The sequence below is a fragment of the Oncorhynchus clarkii genome, chromosome 31, assembly GCF_045791955.1.
Source record: "Oncorhynchus clarkii lewisi isolate Uvic-CL-2024 chromosome 31, UVic_Ocla_1.0, whole genome shotgun sequence".
Classification (NCBI taxonomy): domain Eukaryota; kingdom Metazoa; phylum Chordata; class Actinopteri; order Salmoniformes; family Salmonidae; genus Oncorhynchus; species Oncorhynchus clarkii.
Window position 1 is genome coordinate 25,335,372 of NC_092177.1, and position 11,267 is coordinate 25,346,638.

Consider the following 11,267-nt stretch of genomic DNA (forward strand, 5'->3'; position numbering starts at 1 on the left):
GTATCTGCTTTTATTAATCACCCAACTTCTTACAAATTCTTTAAGTAATAGTCCTGTACAAGGTATTTCCATAGCTGGTAAAGAAATTAGTATAAGCCAGCTGGCTGACGATACTACACTTTTTCTGAAAGACGCTAACCAAATTCCCATATCGATCAATGTGATACAATCCTTTTCCAAAGCGTCTGGTCTATATCTTAACATTAATAAATGTGAACTCATAGCTGTCAAAGATTGTGTGACACCTTCATATTATGGTATTCCAGTAAAATAAGAACTTATATATTTAGGCATAACCATTACAAAGGATCAGAAGTCTAGAGGCTTACTCAATTTTAACCCCCATATTAAAACAACCCAGCTAAATCAATGGCTACAGTGGACTTATCTTTAAAAGGTAGAGTCCTAATAACCAAGGCTGAAGGTATCTCTAGACTAACATATGGCGCTCTATCTTTATATCTTGATGGTAAAATAAGCAAGGAGATAGACCAGATGCTTTTCAACTTTCTGTGGAGAAACTACCCATTACATTAGGATAACTGTTGTAACGAACACTTATGAGAATGGTGGACTGAATTTTCTGGACTTTACTACTTTAAATAATACTTTTAAGATCAATTGGATAAAACCATTCTTAAGAAGACCCACTTCTATGGGGAATTTTATTCCTCATCATGTCTTCTCTACTTTTGGAGGCCTTCATGTTGGTTTGCCATTATAATATTGACAATGGTCCAGTGAAACTTTCTGCTTTTCATCAGCAGGTTTTCTTGTCATGGTCCTAAATGATGCTTATACATTATTCTCCACGCAGATATTATATATGGAATAATTGGGATATATTGTATAAAAGTACCTATTTTCTTTTAGAATATTGGTTCTGAAATAATATCCTATTGGTGAACCAACTGGTAAATGCAGAGGGTTGTTTACTTAGTTATGAGGAATTCTTATCACTTTACAAGGTCCCTGTAACACCTAAAGATTTTGCAATTGTTTTAGATGCCATTCCCTCAGGTGTTGCTCTATTATTCAGGAACGTGTCAAGACCTGACCCTCAGAGCCTACCTTCCGTTGACCCTGTTGACTCATCAGTAGGAAAGATTTGTTTCTCTTTTGGTCCATTCAACAACAGAGCGATACGATCCTTGTTTCAGCAGGATGTTGTATCTATCTATACCTTATGTCATGCCTTATTGGAATGGATTTATTGATAATATCTGTTGGAAAAAAGTTTGGATGTTCCACACACATCCCTACTTGTTAACAAAATTAAGGAAGTTTCCTTTAAAAAAAATTATAAATATTATCCTGCCAATGACTATATGAAGAAGTTTAAGGAAAACATAAACTCAAATTGTACCTTTTGCAATGACCACCCAGAAACGGCATTGTATTCATGTAAGGAAACTGTGGCAAGACATCAGTAGATTTATAATTGAACGCATTTATGAAGATTTTACACTATTGTGGAGAGATGTACTGCTTGGATTCTTTACCTAAAATAGAAATAAGCTGAAACAATTTTATGTAATTAATTTCATTATTCTTTTGGCCAAATTTCATATTCACAAATGTAAATTTTGAATCAAAACACCACATTTTCTTACCTTACAAAAATAAATGTAATTATATTTAAAGACAATTAAATACTCTACTAACAAGAAAGCTGTTCGAATTGTAAGTATATGTATGTCCCTTAAGGTCCTTGTGTAATATGATATTGTACCTCCTAGCCCAATTGTCCTTTGTATATTATTTATATATACTTGTGTTCCCACATGCACTTCCTGTATTGATTTGTTGTTAATAAAATAAAAAAAATAAAAAAGCTTTAGATCTCACTCATTTCCCTTTTGCGGTCACTCCATCTATCCGGCTAGGGAATTGCAAATCCCGTAGAGAAGAACGTCTCATTATCGCGAGACGGAGAATCAACATGGCTCGCTTCCATAGATTTCGCTAGCCATTTTAGTCAATTGAAAAATCCCAAAATCTGAGAGTTTGAGTTATCTACTCGAATTTCAAATGACTCGACCAATAAAGCAAGTACTGTAGCTACATACAGTAATTGCTCTTCCAGGTTTCTTGCGTCTTTGTTAACCAGCTAGCTAGATAACGTTAACTGAGTCTGCCATCCAGAGCTACCCTTGTTCAGCTGTCTAGCTATCTTGATTTGCCTGGCTGCACTCTTCACAGTCTTCAGTGTTTGTTTTAAGGTAAGTCTCATCTGTTGTTAACAGCATGTAGACTGGATATTAGTGGTTTAGCCAGCTAACGAGCAGTGATTCTGGAGGGGTGTGGTGTTGGCTACTTGGCTTTGTAGCTAGTTATGCTTCACAGACTGGCTCAGATCCAGATAACTGGTGGACTGTATAGGAGACAGATGTAGCCAGGTTGACTCCAACATTGCTGTATGTCAGATAGAGGGTCACATCTTTATAAATTACTGTATCATCTTCTACCATAGTGACATCCTCCTCTTCACCACCCCACCTGATTGACAGCAAAGAAGTGCTCCTCTCCTTGGGACTCGGTGTAACCCTCCACCCTATCTACCCCTGTTGCCCCCAGAGCAGGGGGTAAGGACACCACCGTCGCCACAATGCTGGAGTCTGTAAGGAACACGTTTCACGCCCAGCTGGCCACCGTCATGGACTCCCTGCTGGCGGCAGCGGTGTGTGAGATCGCAAAAATCTTTGAGAGCAGTCTGTGTGAGCAGCAGGAGGAGCTGACACAGAGAGGAGAGGAGATCACAGGCCTGAGGGGGAGGCTGGAGCGGGCAGAGAGGAGGCTGAAGAAGGAAGGAGAGGAAGAAGAAGGAGATGGCCTACTGGATGTGGTAGAAGGACCAGTGAGAAAAACAGGAGGAGATGGCAGCCCAGGGCAGCAGTCTGAACCAAGAGCTGGTAAGAAAACCGGATGTCTCATCTGAAAATGATCTTAGGAACATTTTGGTTGAAAACACCCCTAAACTACTGTCTGGTTTTCTGTCCTGCACCGTTTGTTCAGGTTCAAGCTGGGATTCGGATGCGGCCTCTGAGACCCCTCCACTGGTCCAGGACAGCGGATGTAAGAAGTCCCACAGGATGAAAAAGGAGAGAACTGAGCTGGAGGGGTCCTCCATCAAAGAAGAGGTCAGTCAGTCATTCTCTAACACAATAAGAATGTCTGTCTTTCTCTATTTAATTACTGTTTTATTCTATGTCACAAAGATAGTCATGCTGCTTTGAGTTTTCAATGGTTAATTTATTCAAAGGCTGTTAATACAGCTGTGACGCTGGCCCCCACATTAATGTTTTATTCTCTCCCTTTAGCTTAAACATTGCCCTCTTCCACAGTTCGAGGAGCCCCACCCTGCCCCTGTGGAGGGGGAGGGCCAAGGGCCAGGGAGGAGCTCTTCTGCTGGGGGTCAGAGGCTGGGAGAACCCTTGTCTGACACAACAGGGACCAAGGCAAAGTGTAAGGAAGTGTAATCCTTAACCAATCAATCTACATGTTTGTGTTTTACAGTCGCTCCAGGATTTAGCGATTCTGCAATAGATTATTTTTTTGGGTGAATCAACAATTCCTTGCGTATTATGCTAAGGCTTGCAAATTTTCCAATCACCACACTATTATTGCATAAAACAGCCAAAATCAATATTAACATTACCACATAAAACTGTCCAATCACCTCAGTACAAAAAGAGGGCTTTCAATCTTAACCAGTCACTGCACTTTTACTGCATACAATTGTTCAATCAAACCATCAACAAACTTTTCCCCCCGTCAGCGAATTTTCCTGACAAAATCATTGCAAATTGACAGCCAAAATGTCAGAATTGCCGCAAGCAAAATCAAGCATTTTGGCCCACAACTATCGCAACTATACGCTGCGATTTTAGAGCAAATAAACCTTGTCTTTTCATTCTGTATTGTATTTTATACTTGTGGAATTGTTGGAATGAGTATATCGAGCCCCCTTCATGATGTTGTTCCTATCTCTTGGTAGTATCCCATTGGGAGGGAGACCCCAGACCTCTTCAGAGCCAGAGCTCCACCTCCTTCTTCCATGGCCCCCGGGTTGGACATTTCTCTCCCAGACCCGACCACAGGTCTCCTGGGCTTGACCCCTGGGCCAGTGGGGTTCCTCTAGAGCTTCAGGATCCAAGCTTCCTGGACCAGAGCCCAGACCAGGTACTAGAGCAGAGAGAGCCCCGGCAGTCACAGGACCAAACCAACCAATCCCAGAGAGGCCTGAGACCAAGAGACGACAGAGGGAGGGGCCTAGTTCATCAGAACCGCTGGTCATTGGCTGCCAAGGATCCAGTCAGACCACACCCCAACGCACATACTCAGAAACACGCACAAGGTCACGCACACACACTGGGCGGGGCGAGACCCTACACTTGCCCGTACTGCGGCAAGAGCTTCAGCTACCCGTCCCACCAGCGCAGGCACCTGCTGCGCCACACAGGGGTGAGGATGTACCCCTGCTTGGTATGCGACAAGAGCTTCCTGACTCCGTCAGAGCTCACGGTGCATACCCGCGTCCACACAGGGGAAAGGCCGTTTGGCTGCACCCAGTGTGGAAAGCGTTTTGCCCGCAGCGGGAACCTCCGGGCCCACCAGAGAGACGTCCACCTGGGGAAGAGACCCTTTGTCTGCCAGGAGTGTGGCAAGAGGTTCGCCCACAGGGGCAACCTGAGGGTGCACTACCAGAGGGTACACCAGGGCCTGCCATACCATGAGGATGAGTATGACCAGGATGGCAACACTCTCCCCTCTACTGGGTAAAGGGTCAACAGGGTCACATTCAGTAGGAGCTAATGGGAGAAAACATTTTTAAATGGAAAATGAGTGTTCTTGCAGTGCATTTGGAAAGTATTCAGACCCCTTGACTTTTTCCACATTTTATTATGTTATAGCCTTATTCTAAAATTGATTGAATTGTTATTTTTCTCAATCTACACTCAATACCCCATAATGAATAAGCAAAAACAGGTTTTTAGAATATTTTGCATATGTATAAAAAAATAAACCTGGGGAATAGTTACAGGGGAGAGGAGGGGGGATGAATGAGCCAATTGTAAGCTGGGGATGATTAGGTGACTGATGGTATGAGGGCCAGATTGGGAATTTAGCCAAGACACCGGGGTTAACACCTCTACTTTTACAATAAGTGCAACATCCCATCTGAAAGACGGCACCCGACACAGTGTAATGTCCCCAATCACTACCCTGGTGCATTGGGATATTTTTTTAGACCAAAGGAAATATTGCCTCCTACAGTCCCTCCAACACCACTTCCAGCAGCATCTGGTCTCCCATCTAGGCACCGACCAGAAGCAAGCCAGCAGTGGGATGCAGACCCTTTACTTATTACATTGTTTAAGCACCTTTGGCAGTGATTACAGCTTCGGGTCTTGTTGGGTATGACACTACAAGCTTGACACACCAGTATTTGGAGAGTTTTTCCAATTCTTTGTAGATTCTCTCAAGTTCTGTCAGGTTGGATGGGGAGCGTCTCTAGAGATGTTCTATTGGGTTGAAGTCTGAGCTCTGGCTAGGACATTCAGAGACCCGTCCCAATGCCACTACTGCATTGTCTTGGCTGTGTGCTTAGAGTCGTTGTCCTGTTGGAAGGTGAACCTTCATCCCAGTCTGAGGCTGAGCGCTTTGTAGCAGGTTTTCATCAAGCATCTCTCTGTACTTTGCTCTGTTCATCTTTCCCTTGATCCTGACTGGTCTCCCATTCCCTGCCGCTGAAAAAGATCCCCCACAGCATGATGCTGCCACCACCATGCTTCACCGTAGGGATGGTGCAAGGTTTCCTCCAGACGTGATGCTTGTCATTCTGTCCAAAAAGTTCAATCTTGGTTTCAGCAAAACAAAGAATCTTGTTTCTCATTGTCTGAGAGTCCTTTAGGTGCCTTTTGGCAAACTCCAAACAGGCTGTCGTGCCTTTTTTACTCAGGAGTGGCTTCTGTATGGTCGCTCTACCATAAAGGCCTGATTGGTGGAGTGATGCAGAGATGGGAGAACCTTCCAGAAGGACAACCATCTCCACAAAGGAACTCTGGAGCTCTGTCAGAGTGACCATCGGGTTCTTGCTCAGTTTGGCCAGGCGTCCAGCTCTAGGAAGAGTCTTGGTGGTTCCATAATTTTTACATTTAAGAATGATGGAGGCCACTATGTTCTTCGGGACCTTTAATGCAGAAGACATTTTTTGGTACCCCCCAGATCTCTGCCTTGACACAATCCTGTCTTGGAGTTCTACGGACAATTACTTCAACCTCATGGCTTGGTTTTTGCTCTGACATGCACTGTCAACTGTGGGACCTTATATAGACAGATGTGTGCCTTTCCAAATGAGGAAAACAATTCATTTAATCAGTTTTAGAATAAGGCTGTAACGTAACAACATGTGGGGGAAAGGAAAGGGATCTGAATACTTTCCTAATGCCCTGTATTTAGCATGTTGTCTTCTATGAATTAGGCCTACCTGCACATCTGTCTGCATTTTAAACTCATGTCCCAAAGGAATGACTCCACCTGTCAAGAGACAATGATGAAGACAGGAAATGGTGAGAGCGAGAAAGGAAAGCAGCGCTCCCTGCGGAAGGAAGAGAAGGCATTTCTAAGTGTTGCATCATTTAAAGGGTTGTTATATTGTTAGTAGTGTTTTTATACTGAGAGACGGTGCTTTTACCCTTTACTCTACATGGTTGTGTATGTTAGCAAAAGTGACAAACGTGCAAACTAATTGATTATGAATGATACGGTTAGCATAACATTCCCTATTTTGTGTCGTTAGTCATCCTCCATGTGTAGTGTTCATATAAAGTAATTAACCAAAATAAAACCAGGTGTATTCACAGTCGATCTTGCAATGATGATACAGTATCTTATTTCTGAATATGCTTTCTTTGGTCCATAAGGTAAGGAAAAGCAGGAACAAGATTTTAGAAGGTACTGTACTTTTTGGGGGGTAAGTGCAGTACCATTGATTGCCACCAGAGAGCAGTCTTACTGCTGTGTTCTCCATTATAATGCATAGAAGACATGTACTGACAGTATAGTAGGCTGGTTGAAGACGTCAGCCTCGTCAGCACGTTTTACGTCTAGTGTGTGTGAAGCATTATTTGCCTTCTGTTGGCTTTGCAAGTCACATTCTCTGCTTTAACAGAGAGAAGTCCCTTTCCCCTGTTCCCTCAGGTTATGTCAGACTGTTCTGCCGACCTGTTCGAGGAAGGCTCCACAGCAAAGTCACTGCTAGTACGCGGGGGGTTTGGGTTGAGAAGGGGGGGTTGCTGTGGGATTATTTAACATAAGTCTTTGAAGAGGTAGGGTTTCAGATGTTTTCGGAATACCACCAGGGACTCTGCTGTCCTAGCTTACGGACAAGATGGTTCCACCATTGGGGTGCCAGGACAGAGAAGAGTTTGGACTGGGCTGAGCGGGAGCTGCCCTCCCGTAGGGATGGGAGGCCCAAGATACCAGAGGTTTCAAAACGGAGTGCTGGGGTGTAGGGTTTGAACGTAGCCGGAAGGTAGTGAGGGACTGTTCCTCTTGCTGCTCCGTATGCATGTCCCACAGCACCCCACCCCCACGCCATTCCAGGGGCTAACACTTGCACTTGACTTTTCCCCCCTTACGAGCTTTGACTTTTCTGATTTTAAATGAAAATGTACTTACTATGACTGTAATATGTGGTTGTCCCACCTAGCTATCTTAAGATTAATGCGCTAATTTGTAAGTCGCTCTGGATAAGTGTCTGCAAATGACTAAAATGTATACTGTGAACAGGATTAGTATCTCTTTCTCGCTTTGTCTTCTGTCTCTTTATCCCTCTCTATTTCTCTCACTTACACACATACACACCCACCTGAATACGGAGTAGCTTTCTGGGTGGGTCGATTTCCTCATGCTACTGAGGCCATGATTTGTTCATTGAAACATTACATTCTCTGACCTCTCAAATCAAATCATCAAATCAAATGTATTTATATAGCCCTTCGTACATCAGCTGATATCTCAAAGTGCTGTACAGAAACCCAGCCTAAAACCCCAAACAGCAAGCAATGCAGGTGTAGAAGCATGGTGGCTAGGAAAAACTCCCTAGAAAGGCCAAAACCTAGGAAGAAACCTAGAGAGGAACCAGGCTATGTGGGGTGGCCAGTCCTCTTCTGGCTGTGCCGGGTGGAGATTATAACAGAACATGGTCAAGATGTTCAAATGTTCATAAATGACCAGCATGGTCGAATAATAATAAGGCAGAACAGTTGAAACTGGAGCAGCAGCACAGTCAGGTGGACTGGGGACAGCAAGGAGTCATCATGTCAGGTATTCCTGGGGCATGGTCCTAGGGCTCAGGTCCTCCGAGAGAGAGAAAGAAAGAGAGAATTAGAGAGAGCATATGTGGGATGGCCAGTCCTCTTCTGGCTGTGCCGGGTGGAGATTATAACAGAACATGGCCAAGATGTTCAAATGTTCATAAATGACCAGCATGGTCGAATAATATTAAGGCAGAACAGTTGAAACTGGAGCAGCAGCACGGCCAGGTGGACTGGTGACAGCAAGGAGTCATCATGTCAGGTAGTCCTGGGGCATGGTCCTAGGGCTCAGGTCCTCCGAGAGAGAGAAAGAGAGAAGGAGAGAATTAGAGAACGCACACTTAGATTCACACAGGACACCGAATAGGACAGGAGAAGTACTCCAGATATAACAAACTGACCCTAGCCCCCCGACACATAAACTACTGCAGCATACATACTGGAGGCTGAGACAGGAGGGGTCAAGGTCTGTGGGGTTGAACTGTTCCATTACAGACCCAGGGCTTTAGTGTAATAACACCTCTCAGCCCTCACAGAGAGCACAGAGGGAGAGGAATCACTGTGTGTGTGTGCACGCACTGTGTGGGGGCTAGAGAGAGTGGTGTACACCGGGTGTGCGTTAGGTCACTGGGTTTTGTGTGTATTGAGGAGGAGGTTGATCTTGTCATTCATGTTTGTTTGTGTGGGGGCTAGAGAGAGTGGTGTTATAGCTTTGCTCTGTGCATATAGAGGCTTTGCTGTGTTTTCTGTTGATATATTTTGCTATGTATATACATCGAGTGTAGAAAACATTAGGAACACCTTCCTAATATTGAGTTGCACCCACTTTTGTCCTCAGAACAGCCTCAATTCATTGGGCATGGACTACAAGGCATCAACAGCGTTCCACAGGGATGCTGGCCCATGTTGACTCCAATGCTTCCCGCAGTTGACTGGATGTCCTTTGGGTGGAGGACCATCCTTGATACACACGGTGAACTGTTGACAAATCCAGCAGTATTGCAGTTCTTGACACACTCAAGCCGGTGCGCCTGGCATCTACTACCATACCCTTTTCAAAGGCGCTTAAATATTTTGTCTTGACCATTCACCCTCTGAATGGCACACATACACAATCCATGTCTCAATTGCCTCAAGGCTTAAAAATAATTTTCTAACCTGTTTCCTTCCCTTCATCTACACTGACTGAAGTAACATCAATAAGGGATCATAGCTTTCACCTGGTCAGTCTGTCATGGAAAGAGCAGGTGTCCTTAATGTTTTGTTCACTCTGTGTATACAATGTCTCTTCACAATTTCACCCATAAGTTATATTACTGCTTATTCAATGTTTTGTACACAGTGTATTTTTGTTGGTGTGTATATTTTGGTGTGGTGTATGTAATCCCATTTCAGCCCCTGAAAACATAAGCAGCTTTGCCCCCAGGGAAAGGAAACAAATGAACAGTTACGCAGGCACATGCCGTGGCTGTGTCACCTAAATATTGTCAGACATTTTCATGACCTACATTAAATGGTGTGGTTTTCGGCATCGATTAACTTCAGTGTGTGGGAATGGCCTTGTATTGTATTGTGCAGTTACACTAACTGACTATGTACCCAGTTACCCATCTCCATTTCTGATCCAACTATAACTGTTTTTATATATGTTGTTACACTTGGTGTCTTCTCTGCCTCTGGCTACTTGTTCAATTCTCCAGAACACTATTCTGCTGCCTCTCCCCTGCCCAAAATTTCCCCCCTAAAATATGTAATAAAATATAACTGTAGGGGGTTATGGAGTTAATGGAATGATCACCCCTCAGATGTGTACTGTACATACATCCCGTGTGTGTCGGAGAGCGAGACAGACTGCCAACAGTGGGGGTTAGAGGTTTGTCGCCCAAGGCTGCTCGTAATCTGCTCTACTGTCTGGTCCCCAGGGGCCATGTTTTCATTTAGGTTGCCACTACTGATTGTACTGAATCCTGCCTTTAGGGGATTACAGTGCTGTCTGTAGCTGAAGGAAGCCTGTTTACTAATCTACCAGACTGTACTGAAGAACTACATGTGCTAATGGTGTTAGCGGACTTTCATCACTGGCCTCCAAATTGGCACAGCGGTCTAAGGCAGTGCAGCGCTAGAGGCGTCACTACAGACCCGGGTTCGATCCGGGCTGTATTACAACTGACCGCAAATTGGAGTCCGGTCGGGCGGTGAAAAATTGGCCCAGCGTCGTCCGGGTTAGGGGAGGGTTTGACCCAGTGTCATCCGGGTTAGGGGAGGGTTTGGCCCAGTGTCGTCCGGGTTAGGGGAGGGTTTGGCCCAGTGACATCCGGGTTAGGGGAGGGTTTGGCCCAGTGTCATCCGGGTTAGGGGAGGGTTTGACCTAGCGTCGTCCGGGTTAGGGGAGGGTTTGGCCCAGCGTCATCCGGGTTAGGGGAGGGTTTGACCCAGCGTCATCCGGGTTAGGGGAGGGTTTGACCCAGCGTCGTCCGGGTTAGGGGAGGGTTTGACCCAGCGTCGTCCGGGGTAGGGGAGGGTTTGACCCAGCGTTGTCCGGGTTAGGGGAGGGTTTGACCCAGCGTCGTCCGGATTAGGGGAGGGTTTGACCCAGCGTCGTCCGGGTTAGGGGAGGGTTTGACCCAGCGTCGTCCGGGGTAGGGAAGGGTTTGACCCAGCGTTGTCCGGGTTAGGGGAGGGTTTGACCCAGTGTCGCCCGGGTTAGGGGAGGGTTTGACCCAGCGTCGTCCGGGTTAGGGGAGGGTTTGACCCAGCGTCGTCCGGGTTAGGGGAGGGTTTGACCGGCGGGGCTTTACTTGGCTCATCGCGCTCTAGCGACTCCTTGTGGCGGGCCCGGGCCTCTGCAGGCTGACCTCAGTTGAACTGTGTTTCTTCCGACACATTGGTGCGGCTGGCTTCTGGTTTAAGCGGGTGGGTGTTAAGAAGTGTGGTTTGGCGGGTCAT

The 11,267-nt window shown here is 45.5% G+C and overlaps 1 protein-coding gene across 3 annotated transcripts; it reads left to right on the forward strand.

Annotated features, from left to right (window-relative positions):
• The first annotated feature begins 1,930 nt into the window (after positions 1 to 1,930).
• On the forward strand, positions 1,931 to 6,868 carry LOC139391171 (zinc finger protein 500-like). Of its 3 annotated transcripts, none has more exons than XM_071138738.1 (5): positions 1,931 to 2,222; positions 2,474 to 2,912; positions 3,016 to 3,140; positions 3,321 to 3,465; positions 3,998 to 6,868. In XM_071138738.1, exons 2-5 carry the CDS (start codon positions 2,609 to 2,611, stop codon positions 4,780 to 4,782), a joined length of 1,359 nt encoding a protein of 452 aa, XP_070994839.1. In that variant the 5' UTR covers positions 1,931 to 2,222; positions 2,474 to 2,608; the 3' UTR covers positions 4,783 to 6,868. The 3 variants fall into 3 exon arrangements, with proteins under 3 accessions (XP_070994839.1, XP_070994842.1, XP_070994841.1); XM_071138741.1 differs by having other exon boundaries at positions 1,934 to 2,222; positions 3,345 to 3,465; XM_071138740.1 differs by having other exon boundaries at positions 2,129 to 2,222; positions 2,578 to 2,912.
• Positions 6,869 to 11,267: the final 4,399 nt, after the last annotated feature.

Coding starts and splice junctions, on each gene's coding strand:
- LOC139391171 (XM_071138738.1), top strand. CDS start 2,609: ATGCTGGAGTCTGTAAGGAACACGTTTCACGCCCAGCTGGCCACCGTC. Junction 2,913..3,015: donor GCAGTCTGAACCAAGAGCTG/GTAAGAAAACCG, acceptor CCGTTTGTTCAG/GTTCAAGCTGGGATTCGGAT. Junction 3,466..3,997: donor AACAGGGACCAAGGCAAAGT/GTAAGGAAGTGT, acceptor ATCTCTTGGTAG/TATCCCATTGGGAGGGAGAC.